The 20742-nt window shown below is 46.7% G+C and overlaps 1 protein-coding gene across 3 annotated transcripts in view; it reads right to left on the reverse strand.

The window, feature by feature from the left end:
* Window positions 1-20742, reverse strand: part of Rasgrf1 (Ras protein specific guanine nucleotide releasing factor 1) — a 104746-nt gene that overhangs the window by 975 nt on the left and 83029 nt on the right. For all 3 annotated transcript variants that reach the window (XM_052189294.1, XM_052189293.1, XM_052189295.1), the window contains 6 exons: window positions 19664-19767; window positions 18067-18151; window positions 13134-13331; window positions 9081-9160; window positions 5778-5895; window positions 4821-4889 (listed from right to left, as the gene is read on the reverse strand). In XM_052189294.1, the coding sequence (XP_052045254.1) occupies window positions 4821-4889; window positions 5778-5895; window positions 9081-9160; window positions 13134-13331; window positions 18067-18151; window positions 19664-19767 (654 nt within the window). The remainder of the gene's footprint in view (window positions 1-4820; window positions 4890-5777; window positions 5896-9080; window positions 9161-13133; window positions 13332-18066; window positions 18152-19663; window positions 19768-20742) is intronic.

The raw sequence follows: 20742 nt of genomic DNA on the forward strand, positions 1-20742 counted from the left end.
CTTGAACAAAGCAAACAACTGCCTGAAAAGGCCAATTGTTGAATCTAAGTGGCAGATTGACAGGTGTTTACAATTCTTTCAATGTTTCAGTCGAACAGTTCCCTCCCTACCATAGTTCCCTCCCTACCAACATCCCGAGGCTATGTTTACACAAGCGGTGGGATCAAACAGTACTGTGAGACTCATCTCAATCAGGGCTGTCTCGGGGAAAGGCCTGTGTGGGCTACAATGGCTGAGACTGAGGCAAAATGTTAGCATGAAAAATTGAGAATGGTCACTCTGGGAAATTCAACTGTCTTTCCTCAGGTCTGTCCACTTTACTCCTAAGTCTGTGCTGAGTTCCTGCACATTCAAGGAGAGATCAGAGCTCAGACCTTACAGGCAGGCATCCCCTGGATCCGAGGTTCATGTATTTATCAATTTGGAAGCAATCATGCCATTCTCCCTCCACAGAAACCAAGAGCAAGAAGGAAAAAGATGGCACCCACATTCTGTGCTTGAAAGTCTAATTATAGCTGCTTCAGGGGAAATCAAGCCTGTTGCTTTTGTCTTGGGGAACTGACTCTGTCACCATGAAAATCAGAAGAACCTGGATGCTGACTGACAGTAACAGATGAAATCATTTCTATGTCTTCTCAACAGCTCACACCCTGCATATCTAGGAAGACGACCTTTCTTCTGGCATCACGCAGCCCTGTAGGTGAAGACAGGGTGACTTATGACCTCACCAAATGAACTAGTCTCCTAGCCCTATCCAGGAGCTCCATGGAAGGGGATCCTTCTAGAATATATTAGTGTACTCTGCTCCCAGAGCAGGCTGGCCAGGCCTTTCCATATGAGCACAGAGTGCAGTTTCCCAGAGATGTTTTCCGTGAGCTGGAGACTGGTGGCAAAGCTATCCCTGCAGAGACACTTGGGCGGCTGGAAGGAAGAGTGGTGTTTATTTGGTTTGAACATCAGAGTTTGGGAGAAGGTTAAAGTGGTGGTAGGAGATAGAAGAGAGCACTGAAATGTTGAGGATAACTTCCGAGACTTTCAAGAGTGTCATGTTCACCACTATAGTGCTTTCCAGATACAGTGTGTGAGACACTAACATAGTTCCTCCAAATGTGGCTAAATTTAAGTGGATAGTTATGTCTTAATATTATTATTTTTTCTGTGTGTATGGTATGTGTGTGTGTGTGTGTGTGTGTGTGTGTGATAGAGATAGAGACAGATAGATGAAGGATTCAATGAAGGACTCAGCAGGATGATGAGGCTTAAAGGTGGGGGTATAAGGGGTTAGGTGAGTGTGGCTAGGTGGCGTGGGGGAAGGTGTCCAGGCGGGCCCTTGCCTGGGCACCTCTGCCCCTGAGGGACCACGCACACACAGACATGGTATAGAATAGAGTTTATTCAGAATAGGGGATGGGAGTTAGTGGGAGAGAGAGAGAGAGAGAGAGAGAGAGAGAGAGAGAGAGAGAGAGTGGAGGCCGGCCATGACCACATGGGGGGGGGGGGGAAGAGCCCCAGGGGCAGAGAGGTGAGAGTATGTGGGAGAGCAGAGAGCAAAGAGGGAGAGGAGGAGCAAGTAGCCCCTCTTATAGTGGGCCAGATCTCTGGGGCGGGGCATACCTGGCTATTGCCAGGTAGGTGTGGGGTGGAGCTTACACAAAACCCCAACAATAGATAGATAGAGAGAGAGAATATGAATGTAGGTATATACATGTAGAGGTCAGAGGACATCCTTTTTTGTCCATCCTTGTCCTCTTTGGGTCTCTTCTTTGCTGTGCACAGCTTAGTTGGCTCGTGTGGTGGTTTGAATAAAAATGGCTCCCACAGGCCCATAGGGAATGGCACTATTAGGAGGTGTGGCCTTGGAGTAGGCATGGCTTTGTGGGAGGAGGCGTGTCACTAGTGGGTGGGCTTGAGGTCTCAGAAGTGCAAGCTTGGCCAATGTATCACTGTCACTTCCTGCTGCCTACGGATTCAGATGTAGAACTCTCAGCTGCCTCTCCAGTACTACGTCTGCCTGTGTGCCACTGTGCTGTGCTTCCTGCTGTGGACTAAACATCCAAACCACAAGCCAGCTCCATTTCAGTGTTCTCCTTTATAAGAGTTGCTGTGGTCATGGTGTGTCTTCACAGCAATACAAGCCTAATTAAGACAGCCTGAGTGTCTGGAGACTTTCTGGCTTCTGACTCCCAGTCATAGGAGTCAGAGACTCTCATCTGGACATAGGAACAGGTGCTTAAGAACCCACAGTGAACAGGAACCGTGACTGGATCTTAGGGGCTTTGGGGATTTGAATTCAGGTCCTCATGCTTATATAGCAAATCGTTTTACTTGCTCAGTAAGTGGTTCTCAACCTTCCTTAAGCTGGGACCCTTTGATACAGTTCCTCATGTTGTGGTGACCCAGCACACATTATTTTTGTTGCTACTTTATACCTGTCGTTTTTGCTACTGTTAAAATCTGTGTTGGCAGATGGTCTTAGGTGACTCTTGTGAAAGGGTTGTTTGTCCCCAAAGAGGTTGCAATGCCCAGGTTGAGATCGACTGCACTAGCCTATCTCCTCAGTCCTTCATATTCTTTTTTATTATAGGCTAAATGATGTGTGGCTGGGCATGTAATTCAACTGGAAGAGTGCTTGCCTAGCACGCCAGAAGTTAATCCCAGCCCTCAGGAGCTTGCTAGATGTGGTGGGAGGGAGAGTGAGACCAAGCTCTACAAATTCAAGGCCACGCCGGACTACACATTGAGCTCCAGGCTACGCAGAGCTTCACAGGCATGCATTGTCTTAAAAAAAAATTAAAAGTAGCAGAGACACCACACATATTTTTGGGATAGACTGCTTGTGTGTGTGTGTGTGTGTGTGTGTGTGTGTGTGTGTGTGATGGAGACTGAACTCAGGGCCTAGACTCTCAGCATCTCTGAATGCAATCATCTTGAGTAGCAAGATGTTTCCTCAGTCATGTGCTCCCTGGTACAAGTGCCATCTTCTTACAAAGCATCTCCGCGACAGTCATGACATGTAATGGCCAGACAATGAAATTTATTTGATATACAAGTCATATTAAAATTTCAAGTCCCCTTTAAACCTTCATATAGTCTTCAGAGTATTTGTATATTATTATGATGATGTGTGTATATGTGGTGTGTATGTGGGGAGGCATTCAAATGCCGCGGTGTGCATGTGGATATCAGATGACAACTTTTGGGAGTCAGTTCTCTCTTTGTGGGTTTTGGTGCCCTTTAACCTAGAGTAATATCCTCTGCGTGTGTGTGTGTATGTATGTGTGTGTTTGATTGATTTTTTTTTTCTTTTTGCTCTACTAGGTTGGATTGAACCCCAGGGCCTCAATCACGCTAAGTAAGCATTCTTCCACTGATGGCTACTGTGGTTTTCCTTTTTTTATCTATTTCCCTCTGGAGTGCAAACTCATGAGGACAAGTGCTTATCTATTTTGTGTACTGTGATTCGTGGCCTGAGATAGTGCTGGAAGCACAGTACTCCTTCTATAAATGTGTGTCTATTGAATGAATGAAGAGCAACACACTAACAGCCCAGTTAGTTCTCCATAGACCGTTGCTACATCACAAAACAGAACATGGCACAGGGTTAACTTTTGTTGCGTTTTTTTGAGACAGGGTCTCTCTTTTATGTAGCTATGGCTGTCCTGGAACTCACTATGTAGACCAGGTTGGTCTGCCTTGAAGTCACTGAGATCCACCTGCCTCTGCTTCCGCAGTGCTGAGATAAGGGCATGTGCCATTGTACCAACACTTTTTTTTTTTTTGAGACAGGGTTTCAGGTAGTCCAGGCTAGCCTCAAATTTTCTATGTAACCAAGAATATCCTGGAATTTCTCTATCTTCTGCTTTCACCTTTTAAGAGCTGGGATTGCAGGTCCAGGCGACCATGCCTGGATTTACGACAGGGATCCAACGCAGGGCTTTATGCATGCTACGCAAGTACTCTACCAACATCACCAACCCCAACAAGACATTTCTTTGGGTTTGGTTAGTAGCAGGGAAGGACTAAAGTGAGCTAGATGTCCATCTGCATAAAGGATTAGTGAGAGGAATGGCCGTCTCTGCAGCTTTAAACAAGGAATGGGTTTCTGGACTGGGGACATGGCTCGGTTTCCTGACCATTTGTCAAGTCCCAGATGTTAGCTTCAGCACCATACAAAAGGAGCCTGGTGGTGCCTGCCTGTTTTCCTAGCCCTTGGGAGACGAAGGCAGGAGGATCACAAATTCTAGGTTGCCTTTGGCTACATTTTGAATCTGAGGCCAGCATGGGTTCCATGAGACTTTGAAAAATGTCAATCAAAGGCCAGTTTACCAATTTTCCAAGCTGATCAACATGGCCCAGCTGGTAAAGGCACTTGCTGACAAGCCTTGTGATGTAAATTCAATTCCTGGAATTTTTATGGTGGAAGGAGAGAAGTGACTCCTACAAATAATCCTCTTATTTCCATAGGCACTGTGTATATGAACACACACATACATGCACATATACCCTGCACACACACCCTGTAAACTGAAGAACAAGCAAAACCACAACTAAGCAACCAACCAAAGGAGCCACCCCCTAGCCTTGTGGGAGAGCAGATGTTGTTTTAAGCCACCCTGTGGGATGTCAAATCAGGCAAGAATTACAAGGAAGGACCAGCTTTCTTAATGGCCAGGGAACAGGACTAGGGATGGTTTTCTTAAGCAAATGGCATATTTAAGCTGGACTGTGAGGATCTTTGAAGGGATGAGGAAGGATGCTTTGGGAAAGGACAAAAGCCTATGCAGACAGCACCACTGTGAAGGAAAGGAGAGACATCTTACCTTTGGCTGGGGCACGATTTTGTAGGGAGTCTGCTGATACTGGCGAATCTCTCGGATAATGTGGGAGATCTGTGGGAAGGCAGAGGAGTTTTAGAACAGTCTGCTCTCTTGTGTTGTCTTGTGGCTGGAAAGGGTCACTGGTGGCTATGTCTGAAGTCACATTGACTCCTGGAAAACTCTGCTGGCTTTCTTTACACCAGCCACCTGTTTTTGGGGTGTGTGGGATAGCTGTGCTAGTGTGTGTGTGTGTGTGTGTGTGTGTGTGTTTTAAAGAGAACTCCCTTAGTCAGGGCTGCAGATTTCCCAACACCACTACAACCAAATGTCAGGCTGCCAATCAGAGTGGGTGCCAGAGATGTGGGTGCATAATGTGTGCACACCAGGATGCAAGGCATAAGGGCTTCCTTCCATCACCACGACAGAGTTCCTCATTTGTGTTTGAAAGACACCCTTTTCATTAACGTGTAATCCCATTTTATCTAATGGATGCAAACAGAGGCTCTCTGGTTGGGGCAAGTGAGAGACTTGGACAGCTAGGAGTCCCGTGCCTGCTCAGAGAGGTCTCCTTAGATCTCCTCACCCTTGTGTCATGGATCTTTTGGATCACATCTGATACTTGCTTTCTTGGGTAGTGTTGCAGAGTGATTTTTCCGTAGTTACGCAAGACAAGCATTTCTGTGGTTATTAAAGGGTGAGATGTGAAGATGAGGTGGGCTTTGAGGTCAGACCCAGCTCTTTTTTTGACATAGGTGGGGTATCTTGACCTCACCCATCCTCCCCTGTAAGGAGGGGTGCTCGGCTGAAGTGGGAAAAGGAGGAAACACAGGGCTGAGGACACCAGTGTTAGCCATGGTTTTTACTGGAGGCTCTTTGAGCCAGGCACAGGTTGTGCTGGGGCAGGGGCTGGGTGGTTCAGTCTGGAGTGAGTTATGCCCTCATTCGCCCAGGGAGACTTACCATCCTCATCTTGGAGAAGTTGACCAGGCCTTCCTCTGTGTAATTGGGTGTCCCTTCCTCAATGAATACCAAGTCGCTAAGATACATCCCCAGGTAAGGAACACAGGGTGGATCACAGCTTGGAAAGAAATAGCATCCATAAAAGTTTGTTACTTAAGGAAAGGAACTTTTGCTAAAAGCAGAGTAGTCCGCATGCAGATCTTGCCTGGCTAGAGGCAAAGGGATTTATAGTTAGGAAGAATCACAGGGCACACATAGGCCTTGATAGACCCCCAGCCAGGCTGGAGGGTAGGATAGTATGGAGGCTAGGAGAAGGGGTCTGACTTCAATCTCCTCCCTCTATGACCCGAAATGCCTTTCTTTACTTCTCTGGCATATGCGCAGTAGTGTTCCCCAGCTGTTCCCAGCTCCCTCCTGGTTCATAGTTTTTCCACTGTTATTCTGTTTTCAGTCACCTCTGGGAAGGCTGTGCCATCCATGCCCAAGTTCCAGCAGTCACTCAGTGTGGCGTTCCCAAGACCTGACTTGTCACCTAGGTTTGAGGGCCTCTGACCATTTTCCTGGAAGTGTCTTCTGGAAAGGGTGGGTGATTCTCAGGGTCTGTAGTTACAAGAGATCCGAGACTCTGGTGTGATGGACCAGGCCTCTGATGTGTAGCTCTGAGCATGGGCTCATGTCCATGTACCATGGCAACTTTCTGGTGCCTTGGGAGGGTCCAGGGGAAGGAATAATGGGATTGATGACGGAGTGAGCAGCCGCTAACCTCCTCCTTTCAGCAGCTTTTGGGGGACTCCTGAGATACTGCACCACAGCAAACCTCTTCTCAGCTCAGCAAAGAGATGCCAGAGGAACTGTTCCTCTGGCCACTTGAAACTCTTGCTGCGGTGGAGGAATGTGAGGTACAGACCTTGAACCTTGTCTCCATCTCCCCTGTGCTGGGACTAAAAGCGAGTGACATCACATCTGATGCTTTTGCTGTTGTTCTTGCCACTGGGTCTCTCTTCCTAGTCCTGGCTGTCCTGACCATGGAACCTGATTTTATTGGTGCCAGGGATCACACTCAGAGAACTGAGTAAACACTCTATCGAGTAAGCTACATTCCTGGCCTAAGGTAGGACATTCTGAACTGCCCAGGAGGGCATCAATAGAGAACTAGATCGTAAGATACAGCACTGTCCCACTGTTAGGAGTTAATCCAAATGGATTCGTCAGTCACTTGGACAGGGAAATGCTTTTTTTAGGGAGCTGTTCCCGAGATCTTTTTGAGTACAATGCCTACCTAAGTATGTAGGTCACCACAGTGGTCCCCTTCTTGTTCATTCTCATCCCTTGGGCATGTATCTTAAACTTTATAATGAACTCTATAGGTCTCTATGTCTTCTCCACTGCACTGTGAATCGTGCCTGAAATTTACAATGGAAATCACTAAGACCAGTAAGAGGAGGAGTGTCCAGAGTAGACACCAAGAACCCGGTGACAACCTGCTGAATAAGATTCCAGGGATTTATGAATGGGATGGGGGACCCACGTGGGAGAGCCACTACAAGACTCTTTGGGTGGGTCACCATTTCTGCCTGAAGACTTTTGTCAGTTAATTATCTCCTGCTTTTTTGTTCCTTTCCTGGTGAAACAGACTCCCCAGCATCACTGGACATGGTCTGCTCTCCAACTTCACAGGGCAGATCTGCCTTACATAAAGTCCTTGGTTCCCAGGAAACCCCTGAGCCCTCTGGCCTGTGCCACAGGCAGCAGAGGGTTCTAGGGGAGGCACTTACACAGGCATACAGGTGACCTGAAAGGGAAGACAGTCAGGAGAGGGTCAGACAGAATGGGAGCCACGGAGACAGTTAGGCAGCAGTAGTGGCTGCGGTGGATGAGGAAGCCGTGTGAAGGAGGCGGATGGAGCAACGCCCAGAGGCAGACGGACAGTTGGTGAATGCACAGGGGCAGCTTCGGATAAGCACAGTCCACAAGGGCTCCAGGGAGCCCGGGCGGAGGAGAGACGGCCGGATAGCACAGATGGGTTCAACATCTGTCTGAGGACATAAACAAAGTTGAAATGGTCAAGACAATGGCACACTGTGCTAGTGAAGGATGGACAAGAGGCGGGGAAGAAAGGAAGCAAGAAGAGGAAGCAGGTGAGGCTGATTGGGAAGAGAGAGCAGGGCGTTCCAGTCAATGTCAAGGGCTGGAGGTGTTGGCTGACCCAGGCCAATGCACAGTATTGGGGCTCTTACTCGCTCTGGTCAAGAGATCCCTTACAGAAGGGAAGAGAGTAATCCTGGAAGTTGGAGGGACCCAGCATCTCCAAGGTCCAGTGAGAAGCCAGCTAGCCAGGAGCAAGCCAGGGACAAATGAGGGCGGAACCTAGAATCGACGCCTGAAGAAACCATTTCTCAGGAGTAATAAAAGCAGAGCTTTGTTTTTTCAGAGCCCATATCTCATGAGTTATTTGGCCACAGTGAGCTGAGTCTTGGCTTTCTTGTCAGCGGTGCCTGAACCTCATGAGACAGTACCCAAGGCAGACTGCAGAGTACTGGTCTTGGAGACCAGCACAGGCCAAATCCAGGCTCTAATGCCATGACCACATGACCTTGGCATGGGCTCCCCATCATTGTTTAGGAAGACAGGATGGAGTGAGCTGTCTTAGGGATAGGGTTCACAGTGTTTGGAGATGTTTCTGGTAGTCTTAAGAAGAGAGGTGTCATTAATAACCCATGGAGCAAGGCCAGGGTGTGCCTACAAGTCCCACAATGTACCAGGAAACTCTTGAACACAGAACCATCCTGGTCCAAATGACAACAGTTCTGGAGTTGAGAAACCTACATCCCAGGAAGTGTCAATGGGGTTCAACAGTAATGGTCAGGGAGGTGACCTGCAAACTGGAAGATGAAATTATCCAACGATTGGTAAAACTTACTACATTTCTTAGATTCTAAGATGCAACTGTTAGTAATGTATACACTTGTTCTCATGAGTCTTTCTTCACATGAACAAGAAACAGCTGCCTTAAATAACTTGACTTAGGTATCGTGCACTGGAGCTACTAAAATGGAATATTGCATTTAAGAATCAAGAAATCTAGCACCAGCTCTATGATTAACAATGGACAGTTGCTCTGGCATTTCTCTGGTAGGTAATGGAGGGCAAAGGTGATCAACTGCTGGGGTCTGGAGAGTCTATAGGTCTTGTGAGTAGGCAGAGGGACAGACAGGCAGACCTCCTGCTCGGACCAGTTGTTGTGTGAAGATGCCTCTGTAACGTGAACTACAATTTTAAACACAATGAAGACACAGCACTTACTTGCGCAAAGTCTCTCTGAGGTTCTTAAATCTGCCATCAGATGACACAAGCTTCTGGAGCTTGTCGAGCAAGGATTTCGTCTGGAAGGAATCAGAAGCATTTACTAACACTCAACACATGGCCAGGCTCTAGCCCATGATCCAACAAGCTGACCTTGAGGCTCCAAGCCACATTTGGATGTGGAGACTTTCTGTGCCTGGAACCTCATCCTTGATCTCCTTAGGAGTTAGGCTCAATCTCTGTCATAAGCACCTCTCTTCACATATCTCTCCCAGAATACCAAAGTGAGCAATGACCCTGGAAACTGGTGAAATCCTGAGAACTGGTGATTTAGAAGGACGTGGTGAAGGATGTGTTTAGAGCAGGAAATAACTAATAAGAGTTTTCATGGTCATGAGTTTTTTGTTTTGTTTTTTTTTGTTGTTGTTGTTTTGTTTTTGTTTTCAGTGCTGGGGACTAAATCTGGGGCTTCTGACATACAGTGTCAGTGCCTTGCCACTGAGGTATATGCCAGCCTTTAGGACGTTTCCACGAGCTGGACAGAATGGATCTGACAATTTTTTTACCCCTTTACTCTGATGGGCCAGGAATGCCATCCTAGGTCAAGAATTGAGGAAAAGGATGGCAGAAGAAGGGATTGTCCAAAAAGGAAGAGCTTGGAAAGGATGAAATGCTTGGCAAAGGGTATGTAAAATGAACATCCAGGCCGGGCTACTCACGAGCGGGGCACAGGGTAGGCAGCTGGGTTTGTCTGGCAAGAACAGCTACATTCCCTGGAGAGTGCCCTACACTGCGTCTGTGTGTCTCTGGACTCCATTCCCTGCCTGGTTTATGGGATGTCTCTTTGAAGTACTCATTTCCCTTAGTTATAAAAGGGAGGGAGGGATTCGTTTTTCCTCTCCAGATCTGGCCCTCAAAATCCAGAATGTGGCTGAGAATCTATGTCGAGGATGGCCATGCATCACAAGACCAGGAGTACTGATCAGCCGCAGAAGGACATAGTCACAGGCCACAGTGTGTGCAGTCACAGAACATGGCTGATGGATGCTCAGGGCGTGCCCTTTGAGGGAGAAGACAGGACAGAGATGTTGACTGGTTTGGCTCCTCAGCTATAAAGAGCGGGAGCTCCGGTGTTTAGATTGACCCCGCACAAACACATTCTGATCCGCTGACAGACATTGGTGGCAGCAGAAGAGTCTACACCAAGTTGAGGCACGTGACTGAGCTTCCTTTGACACTGGCTTCCAGCACCTGGGGCTTGGTGACTGCCCATGCTAGCTCTTCCTGTTCTCTTCTCTCTTTGTCCACTCATGTGCAGAGAAATGACCCAGTATGGATTCAGGTCAGATGTGGGGATTTAGCAACAGATATGGGCGGGACCTTCTAAGCCTCTGTTACCCATCCTCAGAATGCACAAGAGCAAATCCCCATTCCATAGATATTCCATAGATATACCCGTAATACTAGGGTAGATACGGTAGATTTTGGAAGATGGATATCCATACTTTGAAGCTATGAACACACATACAGGCTATTTCCTATTTTTAGTGTGTGTGTGTGTGTGTGTGTGTGTGTGTGTGTGTGTGTGTGATTTGTGAATGTAGGTAGAAGTTGGGGGACATGCCTCAGGAGTCCTCCTTCTACCATGGGCTCTGGGGAATTGACCCAAGGTCACATGATTCACTTTACTTACGAAGCCATCTCACTGGCCCTAGGTAGGTTACTTCTGTTTGGGGACCAGCTGTGGCTCTGAGCAGGGCATAATTGGTTTCTTTGGCAGCCTCATGCCTACTGCAGACATGGACTGTTTCTGGGCTGTCGTACTCTATCCAGGATAGTGTTTGGAAGGTTGTGGAGCTTTCTTATTGGGTTCCTAAGCACACACTGTGCTTAGGTTAGCCCTAGAGCTCCCACTTTCTAATGTTCCCTGGGGTGCTAGGCCACTGGGTCTTGAGGGTCTCTGAACATCAGTGGGCAGAAAAGGCAGAAGCTCTAGATATGTTACTGGAATCAAGGAATAAGCAAAGAGTCTACGTCAGGAACATTGTCAAGAAGGAAGATGCTTCTGTGGCCTCCAAAATGCCTTCTTTTCCTGCTTACCAAACAGAAGACATCAAGTGATGAAGATTATCTCCTCCTAAAGAGGTCAAGGCATATAGGGAGCTGAAGACTGGCTTTCGTCCCTACAGATTCAGCTTCCTTGGGGTGAGGAACCACAGGCACATCATGTATTCTTGCTATCCCAAAGAGTCATATTAGACACTTCCTCAAGAGACAGAGATTGTTTGAAAGATGATGGGGAAGGAACTGAAAACAAAAAGGAGAAACACAAAATTTCAAAGCACATTTGACCTTCCTGTAAGGCTGGTCTGCATTTGACATCATGCTTTATTGGATGAGACTGATATACTAAAGAAAGTGTTAAAAAGGAGACTTGTTTCTGAGTCTTTAGGAATTGTGGTCATCTTGGTGGGTCACAAGAGTCCACAAGCTATTCAGAGAGATAATAAACCTGGCTTTTGTTGGTGGGGCCATGCACATGGCCTTCCAGAAGCCATCAGAGCCAAGCAGAGTGTAGGTGCATAACTACTGCATAGACAGAAAGGCCAGAGAAGGCAGTCAGAACAAGTTAAGGCCTGAATGTGCCTTTACTTTTATTAGACCAGACCTGCTGGCTCCTGCTTCTGAATGATGTCTGGAATGCAGGCCAGGCTGCATACACTGATCAGTAACTGCTCTTGTTTTAGACTCCTGTGGAAGACAATGGATGGTTTTAGAATGGCCATGATTCCCATACCCCTCAACTCCACAAGGATGGAGATGCTGAGGAAATATAGCTATGAGATATAACATGTGCATTCTAGGAAGAGTCTCATGGGACAGGAAGTGAAGCCCAGCCTAGGGGATCCCTAGAAAGGGTGCCACCACCCAACAACACAGTGAGGGCGAGTACGATACTGAACTGGAATAGGCTCCCTATGACCCAGGCTAATCCTTGACAAGCCATGTTGACTCAGAAGACTTGAGGCTTCTTTAGGGTTTTGTTCAACCCTGACTTCAGTTTATGATAGCATGTGCCTGTGTGGCCAGTTGTCCTTGAAGTCCCCAGCTTCTATTCTTTCGTGGAGTTACTAACAATAAAGACATCTCCCATGGCTCTAACCCTGATCTGGGCATCAAGTATGCCAATGAGGAAGAGGCCCAGTCTCACTGAGAGGTAAAGAGGTGGTCAGGGGCTGGAGCGCTTAAAAAGCAGGGAAGGACAGAAGACGGGTCCATCCAAACAAGTCAAAGCTTTCCTGGTTTGGATGCTTACCTAAGTAAGAAGATTTATGGAGCTGATGAGTGCTAGTAGGGTTAAGATTACAGCCTGCTACTTGCTCAAGGAAGATAACAAGAACAGGCAATAAAGGGAAATGAAGGGACTATAGAATGCAAATCTAGAAGGCTGTAGAGACTCTCTCAGTGGAAAGACCACAGACACCACTGCCACCTCTAGATGTCTTTAGAGGCTCCGTGGTGGTGCTTGTCTATTCTCTTGCAGATGTGTGAACCAGGGCTGGGGCACCCACTAAGTTCACCAAGGAAGCGCTGAAGTGCTCGTAGTGTGCTTTGTTAAAGAGACTTCTTATGATCTATCCCTCATGACCCTGTGCACAGAACTTTATTGCCTAAGAAGATCCACCTTAATGCTTTTTCAGAATCATGCTCTGCATGAACAGAGATCAAATTTAGATTTGAGATTACTAATTATCTGGTAGATTACAGTTATTCAGATACTGCTCTTGTCCTAAACCAAGGCAAAGAGCATTGGTACCAATAATTGCTGCCTTATGGCTCCCACTGTGGGATCTCAATTGTCCAAGTAGGAACTGAAGTTTCACAGGTCCACTGCCACATCTGTGGGCTATATATCTGGTCTTAACTGACACTGTTTTCCTGGAAATCTGAACCCTCATCTCCATCTTTTGTTCACACCTGCTGATTCTGGTTTCCCTGCTCCCAACCCCACCCCAGGTCCATCTGGCAGCAGTGCCAGCTTTCTGTCCTCACCTGCTTGGAAACTTTGAGCCAGGTCTTTTTGAGTCGGAAGATTGAGCTGCGGTTGATGGCAGAAGTGATCTCCAGCACAGCATTATAGTTGTTCATGCAGCGGCATATGTCGGCCACAGCTACCCACTTCTCGATGGCGCTTGCCCTTGCGTTGATATCCTCATTTCGGATAACTTCGGAAGTAATGAAGTAACTGACCTTTAAGCCAATGCAATACAATAGGAAAAAAGTATGAGGAATAAATATTGTAAAGATAACAAAATCATTATTTACAGACACAATTTCTTGTTAAAAATTCCCAAACAATGAACTGGAAAACTATCAGAACAAATGCTTAATATGAGGAGACATAGCCCTATAAATTAGTGATGCTCAATTAAAAAACACAAGGAAGCTGAGGATGGCAGCAATCCCAGTACTTAAGAGGTATAGGCGGGAGGACCCCAAATTTGAGGCCAGCATGAGCTACATAGTAAGACCTCACCTCAATAAAATAAAATTAAAAATGAGCAAGAAATATGATGACAAAGACTTTTGCCACCCAAATAACAAGAGATCTATGAATTACCTTGGAATTTAAGTTAATGAGAATCATGTAGGATTTCATGGAAGAAAAAGGTTATGGAGGATGTAAAATCCTTGAATAAGAACCATTCTTTCACTCAGTGCAGCAGTATAGGGTAATACCAGAACAGGGAAGTAGGAAGGAGTAGATGGGGGAACAGGGGGAGGAAAGAGGGCTTATGGGACTTTTGGGGAGTGGGGAGCCAGAAAAGGGGAAATCATTTGAAAAGTACATAAAGAATATATCGAATTAAAAAAAAAGAATACAACAGTCTGGATGAAGGATGCACAGCCCAAGAAATAGGCGGTAGGTGGTACCTGTTCAGTCATTCTGCTGAGTTCACATATGTGGGGGGTTTTATTTGGTTTTTGTTTTGTTTTGTTCGTTTGTTTGCATTTCACATATTATGTTACATATTAAGAATGCAGAACATACTTTCCCAGTAGCTATCAGCTAAAAACCTGAAAACTCTGTAGGCCAGTAGAGGAAGTCAAAGCACAGCGGTAACGCTTATGAGTCTGAGATTCAAGTTTATCTAGCATCGTATGATCAAGTATTCTTGGGAGAGTCTTATAAAGCCTTTGAATCTCATTTTCTTCATCAGTGATACATGTATTGTAGTATATAAACATTAAATAGATGTTAGTTGTTGCTGCTGGTAAAAATAAAGTATGTATTCATGAGGTGAAAAAAAAAAAGAACCATTCTTTCATAACTAACCTACGAGTTCAATGTCAAACAGTTAAACAGTGAAAATTGCTTTGGAACTCAATGGAGTGACTCGAAAGTGCAAGTACGCACGCAAGTACGCACGGCAAACCTGGCTCTGAGGACACCTCCCACCATGCTCTCTTCCCGCCTCACATATGCAGCAGACTAGACTTCCTTGGAATTCCGCACCCTGCCAATCACATTCATACTAACAAACTATGTGTGAGCTGGAGCGGGAGTGGCTCCAGGGCGGGAGCTGGGGCCCAAACATCAGGGAACTAGAGCTGCAAGGAGCTAGGCTCAGGAACACTTGCATCCCTGCATGTTGCCTTGTGTCTATTTTAAAACAGAAAATAAGTGAAGTATAATAATATTAAATGATAATAATAATAAGTGAAAGTATTGCAATGAAATAAATGTATTTATTTATATGCAAGTAAAAATTAATAAAGTCTTTCAAAAGGAAAAAAAAACTTGTTATTAAAAAAAAAAAAGGTGTTAAGAGACAATTACACACAAACGGGTAGAGCTGTGCTGCCGAGAAGCCTTCTCTAAAGCAGTTGCTATGCCGTAGATGCCAAGAAGGGAGGTGGGGTTTTTACATTTGCTTGTTTATTTCTGTGTGTATGTTGGCATGCAGGGGGTGGGTTGGCATATTCCACAGTGCATGTGAGAACAACTTGAGGCTGTTGGTTCCAGTGTGGAACTCGGGTTATCAGCCTTGGCAGTAGGTTTTCCCACTGACACATCTTGTCAAAGACATTAAAATATCTTTCCACACAGAAAACACTGGAATAAAAACCTTTTAAAAGAACTAAAAAAAGAACAAGTGAGTGAGATCCTCCGCAAGAGAGAGAAACAAAAAGAATGCTTGTTAATATATTCTACTAAACCATCACTGTGTTTATTCCAGCACCAGAGACAGGCAGCACAGGAAAGAAAAATCAGGTATCCAGCTATTTGTATTCTATGGCTCTGTTAAGTTTGTGCCAGAGGCACAGGATCTTTGAAGATTAGAAAATCTATGCAACTCTCACTTATCATGTCAATGGGTTATGGGAAGGAGGAATCAGATGACTATCTCAGCAGTTATAGAGCAAACTTTGAATAAAAATCAATGTATGAGTTGGCGATATGAGCCAAAGGCTAAAAGTATTTGCTGCTCATGCAGAGGACCTGGGTTCAGTTCCCAGCACCCCGTGTTATGTTGCTCACAACCTGTGACTACAACTGTAGAGGATCCAGTGCCTTCTCTGGCCTCTGTTGGCACATTCATGAACAAGGCACAGATAAAATATTCTCAGGCACACACAAATATACATTAAAAATAAATAAGAAAAATAAAAATGTCAACATTAATGGTAAAAATTATTGGCATTCAAGGAATAGAAAGGCATTGTTTCTAACTTTATCTCCTTTTACACAGGGGAAGATTAAAAGCTTTTCCTGTAAAAACAAGAACAGGGCCCAGAGTCTCCATCTGCATTCCACATTGTCCTGGGGGGGGAGCTGGGGTAACTGAGGCACCAGGGGGTAAGTGTGGAGGGTGGGTGGCTCCTTCTGCTTTGCACCCTGGATGCATGCCTGTCTCACCCAAGTCTGGTCCTAGTGCTGGAGATCCTAGCAAGTGCCAATCAATAGGACAAAGGCATTAGCGGCAAAGGAATAGTAGAATATCAAACTATCTCAGAGATTAAGATACCCCCCTGGCACAGAGGCACGCATTCTATCTCTGAGCAGTGTGATTGGGTGTGAACAGAGATGTCAAGTGCCAAACAGTCACAAGGGCAGCCTCCAGAGGGCTGTGTGAGTTCAAAGGTGGACTTTTCTATGTCACCTGGGCAGTACCGTTTAATCTCATTCAGCTTCAGTTTCTTCTTCTATAGACTCAGAGTCATGGGTTAAAAGAGATGGGAAGTTTTTCTCATAGTGCCTACTCCACAGTATCAATGATTACCCATCCTGTTCCTGGCCCATACTTACTGCACCCTGGGTGCACAGAGTTCCAGGGCCAGGTTGCACCTTTCTTCCTGGCACTGCAATATTGTGCTTTCCTCATTTCTTCCTGGCTGACAAGGGCACTCCTGGATGGTGTTTGTCAGGGAACTATTTTTGCTGGGGTTGATATATGATGCTGTCTGTCGCCAGGACAAGTGACACTATGTGCTCCCACCTCTGACCATAGGAGGCTCTTTACTTGTGCTGATTAAACTAGAGAGTGAAGACGTTGTGTGCAAATGTTCTCAGGAATGGTACAAGGCTAGGAGAAGAGAAGTCCCAAGGATGCAGAGATTAACGATTCTGGGAGAGAATGTTTTCAGAGCTAGACCCAGCTCAGGGCCTTGTACGTACTGGTGCACTCCGGCACTGACACCCCTTTGTTTTCTTTTGAGATCAGATATTGTTATGTAGCCTTGGTTGGCTTTGCACTTGTCACCCTCCTGCCTCAGCATCCTGAATGTTGGAATTATAGGTATCTGCAAGAGTATTGTTTTTCATATAGTCATCTTCCATTGTGCAACAATGGACCACATAAGTGGTACCACATGCCAATCAGCAGACCCTTCCGGACCTCTGCATCTCAGGATCTTGAATGTGCCAGGAGCCCCCATCTCCTAGGGGTGATGCATACTTAAGATGAGATTGTTATACATACAGAACATGGTGCTAGGCAACTATGTGAAATCTTAGAGGCTACTTTTATTAAAGAACTTTGCAAGTGCCTCTTGTAAACACAAGCCTTCCCCGGAAGACTCTGAAGAGTGTTTAGCCCCTGCTCTCTCTCTCTCTCTCTCTCTCTCTCTCTCTCTCTCTCTCTGTCTGTCTGTCTGTCTGTCTGTCTGTCTGTCTATGTGTGTTACACCAGTCTGATCTTAGTGCCCTAATCAGTCAACTCAAGCCCTTTTTGTCACTTACACAGGGCCACTTTTCTGCTTTTGTGTTTTGTCCCCTCTTAACTGATCTCCTCCAGAAGAGCCAATGGTGGAGAGAGAACTGGGGGTGGGAACTGAGGAGCCAGGTGCAGGGCTCTCTCAGCTCTGTCCGGTGGCAGTCTCAAGCCCTTGGCTCAAACCCAGCCTTGTTCTCAGCGTCTCTGGGGCTCTGGTCTCCTTAGTGCTAAGTGTGGAGCCATCTTACACACCACACAAGGAAATGTGCTGGCTAGCACATCACACCATCCTGTCTAGGGTAGACGAAACTCCTAGCTGACATTTTGGAAAGTCAGAAGAGTTTGGGTAATGCTCATATCAGAGAGAAGCTGTCAGCCATTTCCACACTCATTTTGCTTATTTCTAAGGCTGAGATGAGGTAAGAAAATAAGAAACATAACAAGAAAACTCTTTCTCCTTCTCATCCTTTCTGCTACCGGTCTGCTATGACCCCACTCTAAGAAGGAGGTCGCTGTGGTGGCTACAGGCCTGAGAGGCTCCTCAGGAGCCATTGATGGTCAATGGCTCGAGATGACTATCCCAGTTGATCTTTACACAACCCTTTCACATCGTCTGTCTACCAGGTGAAGAACCCAAGACTGAAGTGAATCAAGTTGGCCCTGGCTATGGAGCTGAGAGCAGCCTGCCCTCCCCTCGGCCCCCTGGTGGCCTCACCAATCAAAAGCCTGACAGAAAGGACCTGCCATGAGCATGCGTATTCACTCACATGGTTGAAGTGTTTGGTGGTTCTCATGATGTAAGGAGTCCGTTCATACTTTTCGGCCTTCATCCAGCCCTCGCCGAAGAATTCTCTGCGGGGAGGAAAGGGGAACCCAGAATAGATGACATTAGCTCTGCTGTGCTCATTCAGTGTAGGCTAGGTCCTTTGCTTTTTGAGGTGATCATTTCTAGGGGAGCAGCCCTCTGCAGAGGCCTAGAGAGGAAGGAACCTTGAGCTCAAGCCCAGCTCTGGACGCCCTGTTTCAGTGTGTGTGTGTGTGTGTGTGTGTGTATGTGTGCTTTCAGACAGGCGCTTTGCATTCTGGGTCTTTTCCTCATCTGTGAAATGGGAGGCCTTCATGACACTGGAAAGAGATGGGGTAAGAGATGGCTGAGCACAGCAGATTTTCCTATAGATCTTGTTTCTACATTTTAACAGCGAAGCAAGCTGGCCCTGGCTACACAGCTGTGGGCGGGAGCCAGGATATCTGGTCAGAATAAGGTGACACACAGCCACAAAAGGAGTTTGGCGGTAGGGCATATGCCTAGCATGTTCAAGGCCCTGGGTTCAATTCTCAATGCTATTAAAAAAAAAAAGGTGGGCCATAAGAGGATAAAATAGCCACAAACCAGTTCCAAGCAGTCTGTTCTGGCACAGGGAACCTAATGGGGAAGCCACTGACTGCCCATGTTGCTAAGTGACCAGTAGTGGTACTTGAATGACGTCCCACAGACTGGTAAACTTTGGGGAGGTAACATCTGTGAACATACATCTTGCTCTTGCTACCAGAGGGAGGCAGGAGTCATACTGCTTCTACATCCTGGGGGTTTGTAGATCTCCAGGCCAACCCTGTCATCAGGTGAGGCTATATTCATGTCTGTGAGGCTATGAACATGCCTCTGGAAGGCAAACTACATGCATTGAAGGCCCTGATCTGTGGCCTCAGATATGGTGATACCAACGTTGAGAAATTGTTACATAGTAATTATTGGAAATTCAGAGAAATGCCTTGTTTGAGAGGAAGTTTAGTTTAGCTTTAAAAATAAAAATGAAACCAGAAAGCCATCTTAACCTAGAATGCACTGCTAAGGACATGAACAGTGTTCACAAATGCATGTGGGTTATTAGATGAAGTTTATCAGACATAAACTTTTGTAATTACAGGGAAAACCAAGGTGACTAAAGACAGGGCAGGGCAGACAGCAGCAGGACTGAGGCTTCATCAGAGTCCAAGGCCATTCTCGAAATTTGTTCCTAGGGCTTGTACACACACACACACACACACACACACACACACACACACACACACAACACTGAGAGAGAGATATAGAGAAACACACATACACACATATACATATACACTTATGCCTATGTGCAAATAAACATGGACTCTTTCTGTACCCCCAGAAAGAGGATTCTGAATTAGAGATACTTCCACAAAAGTGTGTGTATGAGGAGAGAGGCTTGTGCTTACATGTGAATAGGCAAAGAAGGAGCAGGAGAGGAGAGCTCTTTCCAAGCTCTGGAGAGTTCACACAGCTAGCGTCAGAGATATGCTGAGGAGGGAGGACGGGGAGCAGAGGCCGCAGCCACATGCACTTACTCATAAGGAATATCCTTGAAGACAAGGTGATCCAGCAGGGTCAGCTGCTCTGCTATCTCCATGGCTGAGTGGTTTTCGAAGGGCTCAATCTTCAGACCCTCTGTCTGAGGGAGCAAGGTCACAGTCAGGCCCACGAGGTGATGCCTATGGACTTCTGGTGCTTTTCTGAGAGGAATCTCCTCTGGGTTCTGGTGGGTGGCTAGGCTCTCAACGAGGATGCTGGTCCCCACTGCTTGTTGCACCCCGTGTGTGTGTGTGTGTGTGTGTGTCCTGTGCTCCCAGAGCACTCTCCCTGGAGGAGGAGGTGGTTACCTACCCTGTAGGGAGCCACCATTACATACATAGGAAGGAGGCCAAGGACTGCCTGCCCTAGCTGCTCAGATGAGTACCCTGGCTGGGATGCAAGCCTGGGAATCTGACCCCAGCTGTGATGGGCCACTTCCTCTGGGCTCTGCCTGGTCCCAGGCAGGTCCAACACACTTTTTCTTTGAAGCTCATTTGCAGCTGTGGGGTCCTGAGTATGAGTCGTACTAAAGGCACTAGTCCTGTTTTGTGAGCAGAAGACAGCTGTTTGGCCCAGTTCTCAGCTACTGTGTCCCTGACTTAGGAGGCTCACTGATGGATGCTACTTTTAAGATTATTTGTCACCTGGCTCACATATGGGAACACCCATAGGGAAACATCAGTCAGGGACGGGGCACCCATGGCATGGATGAGGGTGGCACAGGGAAGTCGGTGTGCTCAGGAGTGCAGGAAGGCTTTAGGGCTGCTGGATTTGGGAGTTGGGGATGAGGAAGGGAGGAAACGATGCTACTGTTGGAGGAGCCTGTGTTCACTGAGGGGTGCGTCAGGTTAAAGGTTTCAGTACCTTGGGGCCAGCTGGGTCATACAGGAGAAGAGGGGAGGGCTACCAGGTAGAACAGGCTTAGAGCTGGGTCATTCCAGATTTGTGCCTCCTTCCACTTACTCTCTCTCATCTAGGAGTTCCAGCAGTTGGCCGAGTGCCCAAGTGGCCCATCTGCACAGCTTGAAGGGAAGTGGGGTCCACCCACACCCAGAGAGCATGCCATTCCTCGCGG

The sequence above is a fragment of the Apodemus sylvaticus genome, chromosome 7 (genome assembly GCF_947179515.1).
Source record: "Apodemus sylvaticus chromosome 7, mApoSyl1.1, whole genome shotgun sequence".
Lineage (NCBI taxonomy): Eukaryota > Metazoa > Chordata > Mammalia > Rodentia > Muridae > Apodemus > Apodemus sylvaticus.